We start from the raw sequence: 22,933 nt of genomic DNA, 5'->3' as shown, positions 1-22,933 counted from the left end.
CTTTGGCTTCACTGCTATGTTAACTTGTTTTCTATTTGGTAACTAAAGCTATGATGTAGCCAACACATCCCACCTATTGTAGGTCTTATCAGAGGCCTATTGGATAACTAGCTCTTTAACCTTGTGTTCAGAACTAATGGAGAACGTTATGTGTTGGTGTAAACTGTTATAACTATTCACAGCTAAAGTGATATTGGCACCTGTTTAGGAACATCGTAGGGGGCAGCCTCAAAGAGTAACTAATGTAGACCGCTTGGTACTGTTTTTGGTATGGACATTTTCTATCCCTTTCTTCTCTACATCTGGTGCTTGTCCAGAGCACGGCTATTACGGCCAGTATCGCATTAACACATGGACATCATGGGGGAAAAAAAAATCTGACACAGTACTAGTTCGGCTATTTTCGAAACTCCCATAGAGGAGAATGGCTGCACTTGTGCCGTGTACTCTCCATTCACTTCTATGGGACTTCCAGAAACTGACAAACACACTCGCTCAGCTCTTTTGGGACTCCCATAGAACTGAATGGAGAGCACATCGCGCTCTTTCACTTTGCTGCTCTATTCTAAAGGTAGGTGGAACCCTCGCATATCAGACATTGGCGACATATTGCTACAGTATGTCACCAAAGTGTGAGATAAAGGGGTTGGTCTAACGGTGTTTTGTCAGCCAGTAGCTCCATGCACAAGTAGAAGAAATTGAAGATGTAGCCTGTTCTTAGGCTCTTATAGCCGTAACCTTACAACCCTTAACGAAAAATTGTGTTATTGCCCCTTAGCAGTCTGTTTTTGCTGTTACTTTTCCTTTTAGTGGCTTCTCCATTTTATGTAATACAGAGGTGCACAAATTTTTTCTAATCTGAGGGCCACATTTCAGACTATGCTGCTAACAAGAGCTGCAAAAAACTAAAGGCATTCTCTGTAAAAATAAAATAAAATGCACTGCTCCTAACTTCCTGCTGATCTGTTCTATATTTGACTGAGGGGTGAGGGTTAGCAATTAGGCAGGGCTTAAAGGAAATGTATCATCAGAAAATAGCCTATTTTAAATCATCATTATGTTTAACAAATTTAAAGATTTTTATTTTATATATTTTTTATTTTATTTTGCATGTCCGCATCTATATTTAAAGAGGACCTTTCACCTGGAAAAACATGGTGAACTAAGTATCCTGACATATACAGCGGCGCCCAGGGATCTCACTGCACTTACTATTATCCCTGGGCGCCACTCCGTTCTCCCGTTATGTCCTCCGGTATCTTCGCTCAGTAGGTTACATTAGGCGGAGACTGCCCTTGTTCTGCTGGGCGTCTCCTCCTAGGCTGTAGCGCTGGCCAATCGCAGCTCACAGCAAGGGCAGTCTCCGCCTACTATAACTAACTTACCGAGCGAAGATACCGGAGGACATAACGGGAGAACGGAGTGGCGCCCAGGGATAATAGTAAGTGCAGCGAGATCTCTGGGCGTCGCTGTATATGTCGGGATACTTAGTTCACAATGTTTTTCCAGGTGAAAGGTCCTCTTTAAACAGAAACCATAAAATCCTGCAGTTTTTCGCACTGGTAGTGAGCCTAATAATAGATGCTACTGCTTTGTCCGTACAGATCAATTTACTGCAGTTACCTGCTTATCTGTCATTCTAATTTTGCCTGTAATGATATCACCTCTGTGTATAGATGAGACAGGGACCCACACCATTCACAGTAGATGATTGTAAGAGCTTATCTATTCTTTCCTTGTACAATGACCTCTGCACGGGTCCCATAGAAGTAGATGAGATCCCCTCCAGACCATTGTGTCCATGGCCCATGAGGCTGCCATAAAGCTATTTTCTTAATGCTTTCTAAATGCTTTTAAGAACAGCTCAAGCAAGATGGCCGCCCCCATAATCATGTTCAGGACATAGCATAAATCTGTAATCAGAAAATAAAAACGGATTCGAAACAAAGTAAATGTGTTTCTATCTGGTTTTAACTGGCAGATAAAATATTTGGTGACACATTTCCTTTTAACAGTCTACATACCTTGCTGCACACAGGGAAGCCATCTTATAGACAGACTGAGCCCTTTGGAAACAAACAATATTTCTTTAGATATTTCTCAGTTTTACTTGTAATATGAGAGAAACTAGGTACAGGGGAATAAAGGGCGAGAAGAGAAGTGCTAAGCTGTTTTTTTTTTTTTTGTTTTTTTTTCATTGACCACTTTAGTGTTCCTTTAACTAGTAACCTGCTCTCACCACCAGAGGGAGCTGAGGAGCTTGCTGTATACTGCTCAGTATGCTACTATTCAGTAAACTTGTGAGCTTTGTGTAGTCGTGGCTCAGTATCAGAAAAACGAGAATGACCTAAAAATAAAAAGGGTGGAAACCATCAAAGGTAGTATGCCACCTTGTCCCAATCTTCACTACTTGGATAATTTGGTTATATAACCACTACTCTATGGTTCTACTGCAGTGAGGAAAGGCTGATCCTCTTGTCATTGCTTGTAGCCTATGCTATGAAATGTACGTTGGTGGCATCTGCTTTCTGAGGCTCCTGTGATGCATTGGAGTTAGCATAAGAGTTGTAGTTGTGGATTTGAAGCTGTTGCTTGTGTAGTGTGTTGGCCTGGCCAAAGGATTCTGTACTGTTGGTGTATTTCGGCTGCCCCCTGCATGAAAATGGTTTTGTCAGGTATTTCCGATTTTGTGAATATTTGCAAGTTTTCTTGAGCTCCACTCACAGATATTGATCAGTGGAACAAGGTTATCGAGCAGCTTGGAACCCCCTGCTCTGAATTTATGAAGAAGTTGCAGCCTACAGTAAGGACCTATGTGGAGAACAGACCCAAGTATGCAGGTTACAGCTTCGAGAAGCTCTTTCCAGATGTCTTGTTTCCCGCAGACTCCGAGCATAACAAATTGAAAGGTGAGTTATATAAAACCAGTCTATAGACCCAATGGGAGCATGACAATGGCTATATGTTCTTCATTGCATATTAAATGTGCCGGATGACACCGGAAAGACGGATCTGGCATTTCAATGCATTTTTCTGACTGATCAGGCATTTTTAAGACTGATCAGGATCCTGATCAGTCTTACAAATGCCATCAGTTGGCATATGTTTTGCCGGATCTGGCGACGGAACTGCTTGCCGGATCACTCTGCCACAAGTGTGAAAGTAGCATAAGGGAGTGAATACAAGTGCAGCCGAGTGACATGTCTGCCTGCTGGGAGACTCGGCCGCATGTTGTATGTGTCGGACTATAAGTCCTAGCTGTACAATGACACTGCTAATACACTCGGCCGCATGTTGTATGTGTCGGACTATAAGTCCTAGCTGTATAATGACACTGCTAATACACACAGGATCTTCCCCCTACCTGCAATGCTTTGCAGAACTTCTTTCAGCTCCTGTGCCCAGCATTTGTCTCCTCACTGTCTGCAGCTACACAGTAAACACTTCAGCCCTGAGTCTGTGCAGCTGAAGGGGTTAAGAATCCTGGGAGACAGCAATAAGCAGCAGCCGCAGTGCAGGGGGGGGGGGGGGGGGGCGTATCCAGCACAGTGACTTCTCCTGTACAGATCTCTCAGGCTTGTGCAGGAACATTATCAGAGCAGGGAGAGAAGCTGACATCACAGGTCATGTGACCCTCAGTGAAATCTGAGAAACCAGCCACTGGAGATAAAGTGAGTTAATTGGAAAGCTGTAACATTTGCCTAGTTAAAAACAGAGTAAAAAAAATTACTCGGACAACCCCTTTAAGGAGCTAGGACAGGAAGAATAATACTTCAGAAATGTATATCCAGGAAACCAAACACCTGCTGTAGGCTACATACACACAACTGTTTTTGCAGATGCATTGTAACAATACCTAAAACGGACAAGAATAGGACATGTTATATTTTTTTGCGGGGCTACGGAACGAACATACGGATTCACACACGGTGTGCTGTCCCCATTTTTTGCTGACCCTTTGAAATGAATGGGTCTGCATCCTATCCACAAAAAGAAAGGAATGGACACGGAAACAAAATACGTTCGTGTGCATGAGGCCTTATATATCAAAATACATTAGAGGCTGTTAACCCTTTGGATACCAGCCTGTTTTGGGCCTTAGTGACCAAGCAATTGTCTTCATTTTTCTCGTTATCACAAGTGCTGTAACTTTTTTTTTTTTTTTTCCAGTTGATGTAGCTGTATGAAGGCTTATTTTTTTGCAGGACAAGTTGTAGCTTTTAATGGCACAGTTTTGGGGTACACATAACTCATTGTTTGACTTTTATTAACCCTTTCTTGGGGTGAATTGGAAAAAAAACATCAATGCAGCCATTGAGGTAGATTTATCAAAACTGATGTAAAAGAAAACTGTCTTGGTAGCCTATAGCAACCAAATCCCACCTTTTAATTTTCCGGAGCTTCTTTGGAAAATCAAAGGTAGAATCTGATTGGTTGATTTGGAGAACTAAGCCAGTCTTCCATTCCACCAGTTTGATAGATCTCTCCCATTGAGTTTTTACAATATTAATTGAGCCGTGTTAACTTTGCTACATAAATAACATAACTTTATTCAGAGTCAGTACTATTACAGTAATACTAAATGCATAGTGTTTTTTTGTTTTTTTTTGTTTAACCTCCTCAGGACCACCGTACGCAGGATTGCGTTTTTGCGGCGGCCCTGTTATTCCGAGTGGACGTGCCGCGTCCACTTTATAAATATAAGGTGTTAAATGGCTTCTCTGCTCCTCTGCTGGTCCTTTTCATCGGTTGGTTCCAGCAGAAGAGTTCAGTGAGTACACCCAACACTACACTTAGCCCCCAGATCACCCTCCATCACCCCAATTAACCCCTTGATCGCCCCTGTCAATCACCTAGTGAAAGGGAAAAAAGTGATCAGTGTAAACTGTCACTTTTTTTTTCACTGGTATTGACTGATAGTTTTAGGATAGTTTAGGCCCCTTGGTTAGGTAGTTAGAGATCGTTTAGCGCCCTGCCCACCGCACCGCAGTCACTGATTCGCTGATTAGCGTATCGCTAATCAGCATTTGTACTTTTATAGTATCTGTAAGTGATCAGAACTGATCACAGTCAGATCTATAATAGTATTAGTGTCACCTTAGTTCGCCCTCCACCCAAAACGCAGTGTTTGCCCGATCAGGCCTGATCGGTCGCCCACACGTGCGTTCACCCACGCTCGCCCTGCCGCAGTGACAAAATATATATATATATTTTTTTGATCACTGCACAATCACTTTGCAAGCGCTGCGGCGATAAAAAAAAAAAAAAATCAGTTTTGATATTTTTTATCAATTGCAGCGGACTCCGGTACTTTGCTAGCCTCCCATTTGTCAGACAGGCTTGCTTTTTTTTCTTGGGTAGTCTCAGGGAATACCCCTAAATTTAGTTGACCAAATGGCAAACAAGGCGTATTCTTCTGAAGAGGCCTACAGGCTTCTGACCCAGTCGGATAAGGAATGGGAACCCTCATCTGACGAATCCAGCGGGTCAGAATATGAACCTGTAGAAAGCAGTGGCAGTCTGACCCAAAGTTCGGACGAGGAGGTTGAGGTCCCTGATACCACCAGGCGTACCTGGCCCCGTGTTGCTAGACCACAGGTTGTGCAGGATCCGCTTCAAGGGCAGCAGAGTGGGGCTGGCGCTGTCGGATTACGTGGTGAGGCATACACCAGCAGCGCAGCCCATCCTGGACCTAGTACCAGCACTGCCGTACAACATGGTGAAGTGGCGAGCACCAGAAGGGCAGTTGAAGCTGGTACGGTGGCACGTGCATTAGTTCCCCCGTCGCAGCCACCGCACAGACAGACCCGTAGAGCCCCTAGTGTCCCTGAGGTGCTGGCAAACCCTGATTGGCAGCCCCCAACTTCAGCCGCACCAATAGTTCCCCCTTTCACCGCCCAGTCTGGAGTTCGGGTTGAGACAGCTCAGATCGGTTCGGCACTGGGGTTTTTTGAGCTGTTCTTGACTGCGGAGCTCTTGGACTTAGTTGTGGCAGAAACAAACCGATATGCCACTGAATTTATAGCCGCCAACCCGGGAAGCTATTATGCCCAGTCTTTCCGGTGGAAACCCGTCCAAGTTTCGGAATTACATTTTTTTCTGGGCCTTCTCCTCAACATGGGCTTAACAAAAAAGCATGAATTGCGGTCATATTGGTCCACGAATCTAATTCATCATATGCCCATGTTCTCTGCTGCCATGTCCAGGACACTATTTCAGACCATCCTGCGTTTCCTGCACTTTAGCGACAACCGCACCTCCCGTCCCAGAGGCCACCCAGCTTTTGACCGGCTCCACAAAATTCGGCCCCTCATAGACCACTTCAACAACAAATTTGCAGATTTGTATACCCCTGAGCAAAACATCTACGTAGACGAGTCCCTTATACATTTTACCGGGCGCCTTGGCTTCAAACAATACATCCCAAGCAAGCGCGCCCGGTATGGGGTCAAATTGTATAAGCTCTGTCAAAGGGCCACAGGCTATACCCACGAATTTCGGATCTATGAGGGTAAAGATCAGACCCTGGAGCCGGTCGGTTGCCCTGACTACCTGGGGAGCAGTGGGAAGACAGTCTGGGACTTGGTGTCACCCTTATTTGGCAAGGGGTACCATCTTTATGTGGATAATTTCTACACAATTGTGCCCCTCTTCAGGCATTTGTTCCTAGAACAGATTGGCTGCTATGGCACCGCGCGACCTAGTCGCCAAGGCTTCCCCCAACGGCTCGTTACTACCCGTCTTGCAAGGGGGGAGAGGGCTGCCTTGTGTAACCAAGAACTGCTCGCAGTGAAATGGAGAGACAAGTGTGACGTTTACATGCTCTCCTCCATTCACGCAGACACGACAATCCAAATTGAACGAGCAACCAGTGTCATTGAAAAGCCCCTCTGTCCACTACTATAATTCGCTCATGGGAGGGGTGGACTTCAATGACCAGATGTTGGCTCCTTATCTACTTTCCCGCAGGACCAGACGCTGGTATAAGAAGGTGTCTGTATATTTAATTCAATTGGCTGCATATAATAGTTTTGTTCTCTACAGTAAGGCTGGGAGAACAGGATCCTTCCTCAAATTTCAGGAACAGATCATCGAGAACCTCCTGTATCCAGGAGGTTCCGTGGCCCCACCCACCAGTGTAGTTAGCCGTCTACACGAGCGACATTTCCCCAGTGTTGTTGCTGGTACCTCAAACCGACCGCCACCCTGAAAAAAATGTCTGTAGCAGGAGTGGAATAAGGCGTGACACCCGGTATTTCTGTCCTGACTGCCCTGACCACCCTGCCCTATGCTTAAGGGAAGTGTTTCCAGAAGTACCACACACAGGTACACTTAGCATAGGGATTGCGTTTCACAGGACAGGCACACAGGGCTATTAGGGCCCATTCACACACAGCTGCTGCAAACCTCTCCTTTCACCTGGGACAAAGTGCATAATGTACTTCGCCACATCTTTGGGCGATTTGCGCTTTGCACATTGTCCCATGGGGAAGGAGAGGTTTGTCCTATAAAGGTAAAAAAATAAAATAAAATCACCGGTAAGAGAAAAAGTTTATGTTCTGTTCATAAAAGTTAAATAAAGTTTATATGTTCCGTTCAAATGTTATTATAAAGTTTAATAAATTTATTGCATTGCGGATTTTTTTTTTTTTTTACATTCCAAGTGGACCAACCGATCGACTAGCTGCAGCACTGAGGTGCATTCTGACAGAAGCATTGCGTTGCTGTCAGATTACACAAAAGTCGGTGTATGCGGCGCTGCAGTAAAAGATACGTTTGCCAAGGCTTATGAGCTGAGGGGGAGGTGGTGTTCATATGCTTTGGCAAACACTTTGTATATAAAAAACAAACAAAAAAAAAACTCTGCAATGATTTATTCATCCACATCGATTGATGGGAATGGAGAAATCGGGTTTGCCAGGGCATACGAGCTAAGTGGGTATGGATGTTGGGGCGGAGCTCCTATGTCCTGGCAGACGCCTTTCCCCTCCTTTTTTTTTTTTTTTTTTTGGGCAGAGATTTTTTCAGCCACATTGATCAATGCGAATGAAGAAATCTGTGCCGTTCAACGGAAAAAAAAAATCTCATTACCCGTATGCTCAATATAAGGAGAATAGCAGAAACTCCTAATGCTGGCCATGCATGTAATGATTGTGGAGACCCTCAAATGCCAGGGCAGTACAAACACCCCACAAATGACCCCATTTTGAAAAGAAGACATCCCAAGGTATTCGCTGAGGGGCATATTGAGTCCATGAAAGATTGAAATTTTTGTCCCAAGCTAGCGGAAAGGGAGACTTTTTGAGAAAAAATAAAAATAAAATCAATTTCCGCTAACTTGTTCAAAAAAAAAAAAAATTCTTCTATGAACTCGCCATGCCCCTCATGGAATACCTTGGGGTGTCTTCTTTCCAAAATGGGGTCACATTTGGGGTATTTATACTGCCCCGGCAATTGGGCCCCTTTGCGCATCTAGGCTGCAAAAAAGTGTCGCATGTGGTATCGCCGTACTCAGGAGAAGTTGGGGAATGTATTTTGGGGTGTCTTTTTACATATACCCATGCTGGGTGAGATAAATATCTCGGTCAAATGCCAAATTTGTATTAAAAAAATTGGAAAAGTTGTCTTTTGCCAAGATATTTCTCTCACCCAGCATGGGTATATGTAAAAAGACACCCCAAAACACATTGCCCAACTTCTCCCGAGTACGGCGATACCACATGTGTGACACTTTTTTTGCAGCGTAGGTGGGCAAAGGGGCCCACATTCCAAAGAGCACCTTTAGGATTTCACAGGGCATTTTTTACACATTTTGATTTCAAACTACTTCTCACACATTAGGGCCCCTAAAATGCCAGGGCAGTATAACTACCCCACAAGTGACCCCATTTTGGAAAGAAGACACCCCAAGGTATTTCGTGATGGGCATAGTGAGTTCATGGGAGTTTTTATTTTTTGTCACAAGTTAGTGGAATATGAGACTTTGTAAGAAAAAAAAATTAAAATCATCATTTTCCGCTAACTTGTGACAAAAAATAAAAAGTTCTATGAACTCACTATGCCCATCAGCGAATACCTTAGGGCAGTGTTTCCCAACCAGTGTGCCTCCAGCTGTTGCAAAACTACAACTCCCAGCATGCCCGGACAGCCCTTGTCTGTGCGGGCATGCTGGGAGTTGTAGTTTTGCAACAGCTGGAGGCACACTGGTTGGGAAACACTGCCTTAGGGTGTCTTCTTTCCGAAATGGGGTTATTTGTGGGGTTTTTCTACTGTCTGGGCATTGTAGAACCTCAGGAAACATGACGGGTGCTCAGAAAGTCAGAGCTGCTTCAAAAAGCAGAAATTCACATTTTTGTACCATAGTTTGTAAACGCTATAACTTTTACCCAAACCTTTTTTTTGTTTTCTTTTTTTTTTTTTTTTACCCAAAAATATATATATTTTTTTTTTTATCAAAGACATGTAGAACAATAAATTTTGAGAAAAATTTATATATAGATGTCGTTGTTTTTTTGGGAAAAAATTTACAACTGAAAGTGAAAAATGTAAATTTTTTTGCAAAAATTTTGGTAAATTTTGATTTAAAGGGACACTGACAGGCCCAATTAGCATATTGAGTTATATATATATATATCACAGTACAGGTCATATAAAGTGTATTAGAATCATGTAAGTATCCCCCCTGCCCACCTTATAAATACGGAAATATAAAGTTTTATAACCTGCTTGTCCGGTCTCCAATCTGCCCAAGGGGCGGCGTTTCATCTGAAAATGTGCCCAGCCAGCCGCTCCCAACTGCCGTTCTGAAGCCCCGCCCAGCTCATCAATATTCACGTGACTGGGCGGCGGCTACAACTCTCCAGGTCACGATCCTGCGCATGGGCAATCAAATCCTCCTGGCATAGTTCGTGTGTAATCTTCTGCGCCTGTGCCCCGCCGTGGTTAGATCGCGCCTGCGTACACATCCTGCCTGCGTCCCCGCTGGCGTAACCTAGACATAACTAATGTCTAGGTTACGCCAGCCCTCTGGTGATCATACTTCCCACCGCCCATTCTGGGGGTCGAACAAACTGCTGCGGCCTATCCCTTCTGTATTACTAGACTGCGGAAGGTGTTCAAGGCAGTTTGTCTGCGTTGGAGTCGCCTGGATGTGGACTTGATGGCTTCGAGACTGTCTCGGAAGCTTCCCACCTTTCTTTCCCTGAGCAGAGACGTTGAAGGTTGCGGCGTGGATGCCCTGATTCCCATTGGCAGGGTTATCCCTCCTTGCATTTCCCCCCTTTCCTCCTTCCTACCCAGAGTTCTACGGAAGATCAGGAGGGAGGGTATTCTGACTATCTTAGTCGCCCTGGGGATTGGCCGTCGCACGTGGTACGCCATTCTAGGTGAAGAGATTTTTTTCGGCGGATGTCTTTCTGGGTTTCTGTGGAAGCCGAATTGTTTCGCCACTTCGTTTTGCTCTCCCAAAAGTGACCCCATTTTGGAAACCAGGGGATAAGGTGACAGTTTTATTGGTACTATTTTGGGGTACATATGATTTTCTTTTTTTATTGTTCTGTATTACGTTTTTTGTGAGGCAAGGTAACCAAAAAATTGCTGTTTTGGAACTTATTTTTATTTTATTTTTTACAACGTTCATCTGACAGGGTAGATCATGTGGTACTTTTATAGAGCAGGTTGTTACGGATGCAGTGATATCAAATATGATTACTTTGTTTCAGTTTTACATAAAGCATTTTTGAAAAATGTTTTTGTGGCTCATTTTTTTGCAGGAAGAGTTGACGTTTTTATTGGTACCATTCTTGGGTACATATGATTTTTATTTTTTTTGATCATCTATTATTACACTTTGAGGCAAGGTGACCCAAAAAAATTGGTTGTTTTGGCACCGTTTTTACTTATTTTTACAGCATTCATCTGAGGGGTGAGGTCACGTGATATTTTTATAGAGCAGGTTGTTATGGACGTGGTAATACCTAATATGTATTTTTCTTATTTATTTAAGTTTTACACAATAATAGCATTTTTAAAGCAAAAAAAAATGTGTGTGTCTCCATAGTCTGAGAGCCATATTTTTTTTTTTGGACAGATAGTTTTAGGTAAGGGCTAATTTTTTGCGTGTCGAGATGACTGTTTGGTTCTATTTTGGGGGGGGCATACGCCTTTTTGATCTCTTGGTGTTGCACTTTAAATGATGTTAGGTGACAACAAAAAAATGGCTCTTTTGGCACTGTTTTCATGTGATATTATTATAGAGCTGGTTGTTATGGACATGGCGATTATCTAACTTCATCGTTTTTTTAAATTATTATTATTATTTCACTTTAACACAATAATTGCATTTTTGAAACCAAAAAATGTTTTAGTGCCCCCATGTGCCGAGAGCTATATATTTATATTTTTGTTTTTGGGGCGATTTGTCTTAGGTAGGCGATTTGTCTTAGGTGTCTTTTATGCAGCTGTGTAAGGGCTTAATTTTTGTGGGATAACTTGTAGTTTTCATTAGTATCACTCACCTAACAGCAATTTTTTTTTTTTTATATATATTTTTTTTTATTTTCGTTTTCTCTTTTATGGCCTTCACTTTGCTGGATAAATTATATGATAATTGTGTAGTGCTGGTTGTCACGGACACAACTATACAAATTATGTGGAGAGCATTTTATTTTTGCTACTTTTTCATTGAAAGCATTTTTTAAATGGCAAAAGGTGTGTTTTAATTTTTTTTTTTTTTTTTACTGAGTTTTTTATTTTATTTTTTTATTAAAACTTTATTTCGCTGAGACCCATGCAGTACTTAAACTAGGCTGCTGTAAAAATGGCAGCTGCCTAGGCTAAGGCCCATTAGAGACTGCAATAAAAAGGCTTATTGGCTGGCACAAAGGGGTTAATAAGTGATTCAAAAAATGTAATTGCTGTTTCCTTTTAAAGGTCCCCCCTTCCCAGAAACGGCACCACTTTTGTCCATTAGCTGTGCCTGAAATGGTAGGTTAACCACCTTTGCTTGAATATAGACGCAGTCCATGGACAATAGTGGTGCTTTTTCAGGGGAAACATGCAGAACAACCCTTGTAATGTCAGGGTGTCATACTAAAATGGCGTGGGAGGTTGAGAGGGTGGTATTCTGGAGGTTCTGCACACTGAGTGCACACCAGTGATTTACTTTCCGTAACAATATGGTTGCTCTGCAGATAAGAAAATAATGTATTCAGCAGGTCTACTCCCATTCTTACCATATGCAAATTGTGGCATGACTGGCTCTGGGTCACCATGTGGTTGTGGCTGCAACTACTTTGTACACAGAAGTCTGGAGCCACCACAATTGGCATATGGTGCATGCTTTTAAATAGCGCCCAGAAAAGGTTCATAATAGCAGCCAAAGCATCACAACGATGTGAACATACTACAGATACCCTTTATAAGCTAATGGTAGATACTTTTTTTTTTTTTCACTGTCCCCAACTGCTGTATATGCAAGTAGACACAGATTAGGCAATGCTATATGCAAATTGGATGACATTAGTAAAGTTACCAGTGGGTGCACAGAAACAACATGAATAGTGGCAGAGCCACAAGATCCTGCTATCCACAACAATAGCAAAATATTGCAGATCTCACTAGAGAAGAGAAACTACATTAAAGGGGTTATCCCATGACTAATGTAAAAAAATGAAAATGAGACATCAAATAGTACATGACAACCTCTTTCTCGCCCATTTTCCTTGGGGGACACAGACCTTGGGTATAGCTCAGCTCCCTAGGAGGCGTGACACTAAGTAAAACTGTTAAGCCCCTCCTCCATCAGCTATACCCTCAGCCTGGAGATAGAGGCTACCAGTTTTAGCTTAGTGTCCAAGGAGGCAAGACACTCCCTGCTACTGCAGGGCTGTTTTCTCCTTGTTATTTTTACTTTTTCTTCTAATTTTGTTATTTTATTTTTTCCTAGGGATACCAGAGACGCATTAGACCTCTCTGCTCTCCCGGGGTTGAGCTGCGCCAGTGCCAACTTATCTGCACTGCTGCCTCCCCCACAGAAGCAATAGGAGGATCTGGGCAGCAATGGCTCCCCTACATCCCGCCAGCTAGGGGGTCGCCCGCACGCCAAGCCCCTCTTCCAGCTTCCTGCCACTGCGGTGCCAGTGGCTGAAGGGGCGACCCTGCTGGAAGGGACTGAGGGTGAAGACGTCGGACGGTGAGATGGCTATTCCAGCCCATACCCCGTCCCTATCTGCATCTACCCCTCTGGGTAAGGGGGGCACCCGTGGTCGCTCATTCTGAGCGCTCATCTGCAGGACAATGCAGCACAGCAGCATCCTCAGCACCCCCACGCCGTTCCCCCCCCCCCCCCACGCTGCTATCTTTCTCCCCCCCCCCTCCCCCTCATTCGGGGCTGACTCCATTTTTCTCTTCTCTCTCTCCCCCTTCCCGCCGAGAACGGGGGGCGGGGCTTAGCGGTCCCGGCAGGGGGCGGGGCTTACGTGCGCGTCATTTTGGGGGCGGAGCTACGTTCTCCTTCACAGGAGACATTTCAAGCGCTGGAGGGGGCGGAGCTTGTTCCCCGCGCTTTCTGCTGAGGTTTCCCGCGCTTCCTCACTCCTGACAGGAAGCTGGGACACGGTGGGGGACTCTAACCTCCTGTGTACATCGCTCGGCTTCTGTGGGCGCTCTCTGCTGCTCTCTGCTGCTGCTGATCTGGGCCATCTCCTGACGTTCTTCTGAGGCACTGGTAGGACAGTTAACCCTCTCCTAACCCTCCTGGTCATAGCTGCTATAACCCTTTGTGGTCTCTATATTAGAGTACAACCACACTTCAGCATGTCAGATCCCACAGGTGCCCCCAAACCCTGGTACCATGCCTGTACCACCTGTAAGGAACTTTTTCCGCGTGGGCAATCTGAGCCGCATTGCCTTGCATGTCAGGCCCCGGTGCAGGGCCCGCTTCCCGCTGCGCCCCCCGGTGCCTGTGAACCCCCTGACTGGGCTAGGTCTCTGTCTCAGGCGGTGGAAAGCCTTACACACGTAGTGGGCCGTCTCGTGGATAGACCGCCTCTCCCGCAGGCTGCCACAATCCCTGTCGCACCCGCTGGGACTACCGTTTCTGCCGCCCCCACTGGTTCCCTGCCTCCCAGGAATCTTCCAGGGCCCGGCATACTCAGAAACGTTCAAGGGTTGAGCGCACATCTTCTCCAGATGCTTCGCTCTCTCCGCCATGCGTGCGAGCTCAGTCAAGTCTATCCTCTCAAAGGGATACGCTTTCTGAGGGAGAACTGGCGGATTCGGACGTGGACATGGACTCAGAGCTTCCGTCCAAATTGGCGTCCGCGGTGGGGCATCTTGTCACTAGCATCCGTGATACCTTTCAGCTACACGATGACCCCCCCCCAGCTCTGAACAGGCCGGCGTGTCCTTTCTCCGCCCCAAACAGGCCTCCAAGGTTTTTCCCATACACGCTGATTTTTCTTCTGTGGTATCCAAGGCTTGGACTCGGCCTAATGTCCGCTTTATTACACCCAAAAAGCTGGACATTTGTTATCCCTTTCCAGCGGATTCTGTGACCACGTGGACATCCCCGCCTAAGGTTGATCCTCCCGTGGCTCGCCTGTCCAAAAGCACTACTATTCCTGTACAGGACGGATCTTCCCTCCAGTCTGTTGAGGACCGTCGTACGGAATCCCTCTCCAAGGCCATATTTACTGCCTCTGGTTCGGCCCTTAGACCGGTCTTTGCCTCCGCCTGGGTTGGCAAAGCGGTCTCTGAATGGGGTTTGCAACTGGAACGGGAGTTAGGGTCGGACGTCCCTGTTCAGGACCTCCGTTCCTTAGCCCAACTAATTGTTCAGGCCGGAAAATTCGTCTGTGAGGCCTCCCTTGATGCGGGTGCCCTCATTGCCCGTTCCTCTGCCCTGGCAGTTTCTGTCAGGAGGGAACTCTGGCTGAAGGTTTGGGCGGCGGACGCCGCTTCCAAACGCTCTTTGGCCGGCCTACCATTCACGGGTTCCCGCCTGTTCGGAACCCGTCTGGACGAACTTATATCAGAGGCCACGGGTGGGAAGAGTACTCACCTCCCCCAGGCCAATGGGCGCCCCCCGTGGTCGCGCTGGTTCGTCCCGTTTTCGGTCCTTTCGCAAGCCCACCGGGTCTAGACCCGCGGCCAGTTCTTCTTCCTCTGGCCCAGCCCAGGATAGACGCAAGAAGCCGTTTTTTCGGATGCAACCTACCTGGCGCAAGTCCCAGCCTGCACGGGCTCCCACAGGCCAGCAGCCCTCTGCCTGAAGGTGCGCCCCCACCCGGGTGAGGGGCCGCCTTCTCCTATTCAGGAACGTATGGCGGGCCCACATCTCAGACGCATGGGCGCTCGAGATTGTATCTTGCGGATACAAAATCGAATTTGCGTCCATTCCGCCAGACCGTTTCTTCCGATCCCGTCCTCCGCGAGATCCCGTACGAGTGGCCGCCTTCTTCGCGGCCATTCACTCTCTAATGGACAAGGGTGTCGTCGCCCCCGTGCCTCCGACGGAAAGGTTCAGGGGGTTCTACTCGAACCTCTTTGTGGTTCCCAAGAAGGAAGGCTCAGTGCGTCCGATCTTGGACCTAAAACGCCTGAACCGTTTTCTCCGACTGCAGAGATTCCGGATGGAGTCTCTCAGGTCCGCAGTGGCCTCCCTGGAAAGAGGGGATTTCATGGCCTCAATCGACATTCAGGATGCATACCTCCATGTTCCGGTTGCTCCATGTCATCACCGCTTCCTGCGCTTCGCGGTGGGGGACGATCACTTCCAATTCGTCGCCCTTCCCTTTGGTCTGGCGACGGCTCCTCGAGTGTTCACCAAGGTCCTGGCCCCTGTCTTGGCCCTTCTACGTTCAAGAAGTGTTTTTCTTCTCCCATACTTGGACGACATCCTGGTCAAGGCACCCTCCTTCTCTCAGACATCCCGCAGTGTGGAACTCACTCTGGAGACCCTGACGCGGTTCGGTTGGATTATCAACCACCCCAAATCTTCCCTTACCCCCTCCAGACGGCTGATCTTCCTGGGGATGCTCCTGGATACAGAGTTGGCGGAGGTCCGCCTTCCGTCGGACAAGCGTCTGGCCCTTCGCGGGTCGGTTCGCAGTCTCCTCCGTCATCACCGCCCTTCCCTCAGATCCAGCATGCGGTTGTTGGGAAAGATGGTTGCCTGTTTCGAAGCGGTGCCGTTCGCACAATTCCGATCCCGCACCTTTCAGAGGGCAATTCTGTCGGCCTGGGACAAATCACCGAGGAGTCTGGACAGGACCTTTCTTCTGCCTCCCCTGGCTCGGGCTTCCCTCGGCTGGTGGTTGCATATCCCTCTAAGGGGGAAGTCCTTCCTTCCACTGAACTGGCTGGTGATTACCACAGATGCCAGCTTACGGGGGTGGGGGGGGGTTTTCCCTCCCCGGTCCGTCCAGGGTGTTTGGTCTCTATCGGAGTCCAGACTTCCAATCAATATTCTGGAACTGAGGGCGATTCTTCTGTCCCTCAGACACTGGACCCATCTGCTGAGGGGCCACCCTGTTCGGATCCAATCGGACAATGCCACGGCTGTGGCATACATAAACCATCAGGGAGGCACTCGCAGCGATGCAAGAGGTGACCCTCATTCTCCTCTGGGCGGAGACGCACGTGCCGGCCTTATCTGCGATTTACATCCCGGGGGTGGACAACTGGGCGGCGGATTTCCTCAGCCGGTCCACCATCGACCCGGGAGAATGGTCCCTGCACCCAGAGGTGTTCGAAGCCCTTTGTCTTCGCTGGGGTCGCCTCGACGTGGACCTCATGGCCTCCAAATTCAACCACAAGGTCCCCCTATACCTGGCCAGGGCACGGGACCCGAAGGCATACGGCGCCGACGCGCTCGTCCTTCCGTGGCGCGAATTCTCCCTTCTGTACGTCTTTCCTCCTTTTCCCCTCCTGCCACGGGTTCTTCGGAGGATCGCGGCAGAGGGCGTCCCCGCGATTCTAATCGCCCCGGATTGGCCCCGCCGGTCTTGGTACGCCGACCTAATGTTGCTGTTGGCAGACGCACCGTGGCCACTGCCCTCCAGGGAAGACCTTCTCTCTCAGGGACCGATCTTCCACAAGCATTTAGGCTCGCTACGTTTGACGGCGTGGCTATTGAGACCGCCGTCTTAACGCGACGGGGTTTCTCCGCGGACGTAGTCCGCACCATGATCCGGGCTCGTAAGCCCGTATCCTCTAGGATCTACTATCGGGTTTGGAGGTCCTATCTGGGGTTCTGTGAGTCCCGGAGCATCCCACCTCTCCGGTTTTCTCTTCCCACAATCCTGTCCTTCCTCCAGTCGGGTCTGGACCTGGGGCTGTGCCTCAGTTCTCTGAAGGGTCAGATTTCGGCGCTGTCTATTCTTCTCCAGCGTCCCCTGGCCCCTCTAGGGCCAATTAAGACCTTTTTACAAGGGGTGGCTCACTCTGTTCCGCCGTACCGCCCTCCAGTTCCTTCCTGGGACCTGAATGTGGTGCTCTCGGCGCTCCAATCAGCCCCCTTCGAGCCTTTACGGGAGGTCTCCCTTCGCCTTCTGTCCTGCAAGGTCATCTTTCTTGTGGCCGTCACGTCTCTCCGACGGGTGTCGGAGTTAGCGGCTCTTTCTTGCTCCGAACCTTTCCTGATCTTCCACCAGGATAAGGTTGTGCTTCGGCCTGTCCCGACTTTCCTGCCAAAGGTGGTCTCCGCCTTTCACATCAATGAGGACATCGTCCTTCCGTCGCTCTGTCCCTCTCCTTCCCACCCCAGAGAACGGGAACTGCACCGTCTGGATGTGGTCAGGGCGTTGAGGATTTACTTGGAGGTCACCGGGTCCTTTCGGCGCACGGACTCCCTGTTTGTGGTTCCGGAGGGTTCGCGCAAAGGGTTGGCGGTCTCCAAGGTGGCTATTGCCCGTTTCATTAAACTGGCGGTGTCTGAGGCTTATCGAGCCAAGGGCAGACCTCCGCCTTTCGGCGTCACTGCTCATTCCACCAGAGCAGTCGGAGCTTCCTGGGCGCAGAGGCATCGGGCCTCGGCTGAACAGTTGTGCAAAGCAGCCACTTGGTCCTCTCTGCACACTTTCACAAAGTTCTATAGGGTGCATACGCATGCATCAGCGGATGCTGCTTTGGGCCGCCTGGTTTTGCAGGCAGCGGTTTCCTGATGCTCTGGTGGTGTTCCGCCTTGGGTTTGTGGTCCCTCCCTTCTTGGACTGCTCTTGAACGTCCCAAGGTCTGTGTCCCCCAAGGAAAATGGGCGAGAAAAGGAGATTTTTGTATAACTTACCAGTTAAATCTCTTTCTCGCTCTTCCTTGGGGGACACAGCACCCACCCTTCTGTGTTTGGTTACAGGGTTATGGTCTGGCGACCCGTTGGGTTGCTGGCTGGTTGTTTCCGTTATTGGTTGTTATCCTTTCACTACTTGGACACGCAACTGGTAGCCTCTATCTCCAGGCTGAGGGTATAGCTGATGGAGGAGGGGCTTAACAGTTTTACTTAGTGTCACGCCTCCTAGGGAGCTGAGCTATACCCAAGGTCTGTGTCCCCCAAGGAAGAGCGAGAAAGAGATTTAACTGGTAAGTTATACAAAAATCTCCTTTTTTCACACAACCGTTTTTTTTTCCCCATTTACGGGCCGTTTTTTGCGTTCTCTATACGGAACCATTCATTTGAAATGGTTCCGCAAAAGAAAAAAAAAAAAAAAAACAGAATGTACTCCGTATGCATTCCGATTCCGTATTTTCCGTTCCGTTGAAAGATAGAACATGTCCTATTATTGCCCGCAAATCACGTTCTGTGGCTCCATTCAAGTCGATGGGTCCGCAAAAAAACCTCAACACATATGGAAATGCATCCGTATGTCTTCTGTAGCCATTCCGTTTTTGCGGAACCATCTATTGAAAATTTTATGCCCAGCCCAATTTTTTCTATGTAATTACTGTATATACCATACGGAACAAAAACGGAAACGCAACTGAAAAAAAAGGAACGGATCCATGAAAAACTGACCGCAAAAAGCCATATAGTTGTGTGAAGGAGGCCTAACAAAGCTAGAACCAGTCCTGTACCTCACATGGTCTAGAGGTCTCTCCATTCATTGCTCAAACTGCTCTGCTAGATTTATATAAATCTGGCAGCTCAAAGGGAGTGTCTTTTCTGCTGCAGCTCAGGGGACGTGTCCATGCTCTCCCTATCACAGCTCAGGAGGCAGTTGAAGCATGTGCGGCCATCTCGGTGAGCCGGACAAAGGAAAAGGAAAAAGAAAAAGCGGCAGGTGGCGCTATACAAATACATTTTATTGAATAACTCGGTGGCTATGCTAAATTTTTTATTACATGCAATTACAAAAGTATTCACATCCAGGTGGTTTAAAAACTGTAGAATATTTTTTGTGGGACCACCCCTTTAATAAAAGAACCACAAGCAGAAAATTGTACCAAGGCTCAGGTGATGATCCACAACACTGTAACCTAGTTCTGTCCTTGGTGCCTATTAATGTCCTTTGTGTTTTGTTCCTTCATATAGCCAGCCAAGCCAGAGATCTGCTATCAAAAATGTTAGTAATTGATGCTTCCAAGAGGATCTCTGTTGACGATGCTCTTCTGCACCCCTACATCAATGTTTGGTACGACTCTCTAGAGGCTGAAGCTGTGAGTATTTTCCATTTTTTCATCTTGTATATGTTTATGGAATTCCGCTATTGTTGTGTTAAAGGATAGTGGACTGTTCAACAGTCCGCGCCCGTTTTGCAGACCGCAGATCTGCACAACACAGGCACTGGCCGTGTGCACTGAGCATCCCTGTACAGACCCATTGACTTTAAGATGTGGCCAAAGATAGGACATGTCCTATCTTTTGTGGCACGGAGGCATAGACCCAGAAGCACACATAGTTCTGAAAAAACTTGTATGTATCCATTGTAGTGGTTCAATAAGTATTGAAAGCTGACAACCCCACTGATGTGGATTTAGAGCATCTGCTGGGACTGGTATGTTTAAGATTGGGTTCTATCCACATTGATTCTCTATTTTCTTACACAGCCTCCACCAAAGATACCAGATAAGCAGCTGGATGAGAGAGAACATACAATAGAGGAATGGAAAGGTAATTGTCAAGCGCCTTTCTTCTCTGAACAGTTTGATCAAGCTTAGGTCAGACTAAGAATCTACCTGGGTCTATTCCAAACAATCTTCATTCTCTAACAAATACCTAATACCTTCATTTTTGGTGACCACTATACTACTTTTTGTTCCAAAGCTCAGTCATAGATTTAAATGGAGTTCTTCAAGTTTAGACCATAAGAGTTGAGGGGGTGTTCACAAATGTGAGCCTCTCTTTTGAAGTAATGGGAACCACTGTGTTTTTCAATTCTGGGACCCTTAGTTTCTGAATAAGAGGCTTTCAACACGGTAAGTCCACCAGGTGTGAAACCTTTTGGGCATTTTCTATGGATGTCTACAATGGCAAAGGCCTTCATTTCTTTCTTGACCTTGAGATTCCGTATTTTTGTCCTGGTGTAATCTTTATAACTCAAGCACATGCAAATATAGGTGATTTAGAAACTAACTTCATGATATACCATGTATAAATAAAGTGGCATACTAATCCACTAAATAGACCACCTCTCCCCCATATACAAAGGTCATCATTGGTTAATTATTCATATCCCCCCCAAAAAATGCGTTCCCAAACTATATCAAATAAGGGATACTATGGATGCATAGATAAAGTACCTGAAAGCACTTTTCCTTACAAATAAAGCTATAATGGCACAGATACTTTATGGGTTAGCATGTATATATCATCTCGACAAACATACAAAAAGTATAAAATACAGTCCAGGAAGGAGGGAGTGTGAGCTTACATCCAGGGAGGGATGCACATTAAAGACCTTTTTGTATTGTCCCATCAAGAAGTGTTCTGCTGGTTTGCAGTTCACACCTATTATTATAACTTTTTTTTATATTATATTCACAAGATCATACATTTTGTTTTACAGAGTTAATATACAAGGAAGTTCTGGATTGGGAAGAAAGAGCAAGAAATGGTGTCATCCGGGGTCAACCTGCCCCTTTAGGTTGGTTTCATTTGCACAGAATTGCCAATTTAGTGAATATACTGGAGATGGGAATAGTTGGAGAGATTGTGTGTGTGTGTGTGTGTGTGTGTGTGTATATATATATATATATATATATATATATATCTCTATCAAACAAATAAAGTAGCAGCACACCACTAAATGCACTAAGACTGAGTGAACAGGGTCAAATACATGACGCCAATACTTACTGCAAAGCAGTGAAGAAGCTCTTAGCGCATATTATTGATTAAAAATATGTCGGGCCCACTTACCAGACGACAAGGTAGAGAGAGAGATATATATATATATATGTGTGTGTGTGTGTATATAGCAGCAAACAAAAATAAAACAGCTAGCACGGGTGCAAAATCCTCTCAGCCGCAGGCTTAACGGCTAATAGATAGATATATGTTCAAAAGATGAGGCAGCACTCCACTCAAGTGAAAAACGATGGACCCTTTATTGACCCCTCTGCAACATTTCAACCGCTCAATGCAGTCTTTATCAAGCATAAAACATGGTGTCTCACAGGGGTATATATACCCAGAATACATAGCAGCAAAAAGAGTGACAATCAATTAATAAATAATACACATAATTTACATGATTGTGTTCAAATGTGCAAATAAACAATATTCATGATTTTTTTTAAATCAGATGTTTCTTTATTAACATTTTTTTTAGACATGTTCTATCACATCAACATGACAGTTCTTTCAGGTCGCAGACCTATACCGTATCTATCGCATATAATATATATACCATATACATTATATTACGCATATCCACGAAAGACATGACATAAATCGTTAAAGAAGCACAGATATCAAAACATATCTAGCACGAATACTAATATTTTCCATGAACAAAAAGACCCATAACCCACCCCCCTCCCATTCCCAATAAGGCAGGACACATATATAGTCACCTCTGTTATTCCAACATTCCCGGGGTGTCGGCACCACAATACCCCTCAGTAAACCATCTTCCACCATCAAGTTCCAATCCCCGATATTTCATAAGACATCACAATCCAGCAGCCATCTTCCCATACAGCCTCACTTCAATGTCAGGTAACCCATTCACCAACAAGCATCTGTATATACACCACACACCTGCTGCCACCCAATATCCTATGTATCCTCCATCCTCGCTGCATTAACCTTATATAGAAAAACTCCTTGTAAGCGCCAACCAGGAGCTGCAACACCCAGAATTATCGATCCAGCTGCCCCAGATTGCTTCAAATTTGGATAGACATTTCCTTTTCTGATATACTCCTCTTTCTAAGCGAATTACTATATTTAATCTAGCAATATATTCTGATATGTCAGGAGGTATGGATTGGATCCACTTTGCTGCCAATGTTTTCCTAGCTTGATATAGCATTCTTCCTATACCAGTAGTTATAACAGATTGTAAATTATTATCCGGTACCAAGCCTAATACACACAGTTTGGGATCCAACTTAAGATTAGCACTGTACACCTTGTTCACCAGGTGTAGTACTGCTTTCCAATAAGACGTCAGTGATGAGCAAGTCCACAGCATGTGCAATAGATCAGCCTCCATACTTCCACACTTCGGACAGGCCGGGCTATCTCTATAGCCTATTTTATGCAAAAATACTGGGGTCTTGTACACCCTATGTATTAAATACAGATGTGATAAACGCGCCGCCTCACTAAGGGATAGAGTAGGGGTAAGTTCCACCACTTCCGTCCACTGCTCATCCGTGAGTTCACCCAGATCTCTTTCCCACTGACGTCTACTCGTTAACGGATATCCCTTAAGGAAATCCTCTAATAGGGCCTGATACACCATGGAAATCGCTCCCCTCACTGACCCAGCCG

At 46.2% G+C, this 22,933-nt stretch overlaps 1 protein-coding gene across 4 annotated transcripts in view; it reads left to right on the top strand.

The window, feature by feature from the left end:
• The window catches only part of MAPK8 (mitogen-activated protein kinase 8), a 72,137-nt gene that overhangs the window by 33,626 nt on the left and 15,578 nt on the right, over positions 1–22,933 (top strand). For 3 of the 4 annotated variants that reach the window (XM_044300263.1, XM_044300264.1, XM_044300265.1), the window contains exons 8-11: positions 2,727–2,909; positions 19,526–19,650; positions 20,041–20,104; positions 21,000–21,077. In XM_044300263.1, coding sequence (XP_044156198.1) covers positions 2,727–2,909; positions 19,526–19,650; positions 20,041–20,104; positions 21,000–21,077 — 450 coding nt within the window. The remainder of the gene's footprint in view (positions 1–2,726; positions 2,910–19,525; positions 19,651–20,040; positions 20,105–20,999; positions 21,078–22,933) is intronic. The other variant, XM_044300266.1, reaches the window with a different exon arrangement.

The sequence above is a fragment of the Bufo gargarizans genome, chromosome 6 (assembly GCF_014858855.1).
Source record: "Bufo gargarizans isolate SCDJY-AF-19 chromosome 6, ASM1485885v1, whole genome shotgun sequence".
In the NCBI taxonomy this organism is placed as follows: Eukaryota; Metazoa; Chordata; class Amphibia; order Anura; family Bufonidae; genus Bufo; species Bufo gargarizans.
This window is presented reverse-complemented; position numbering and strand designations above follow the sequence as displayed.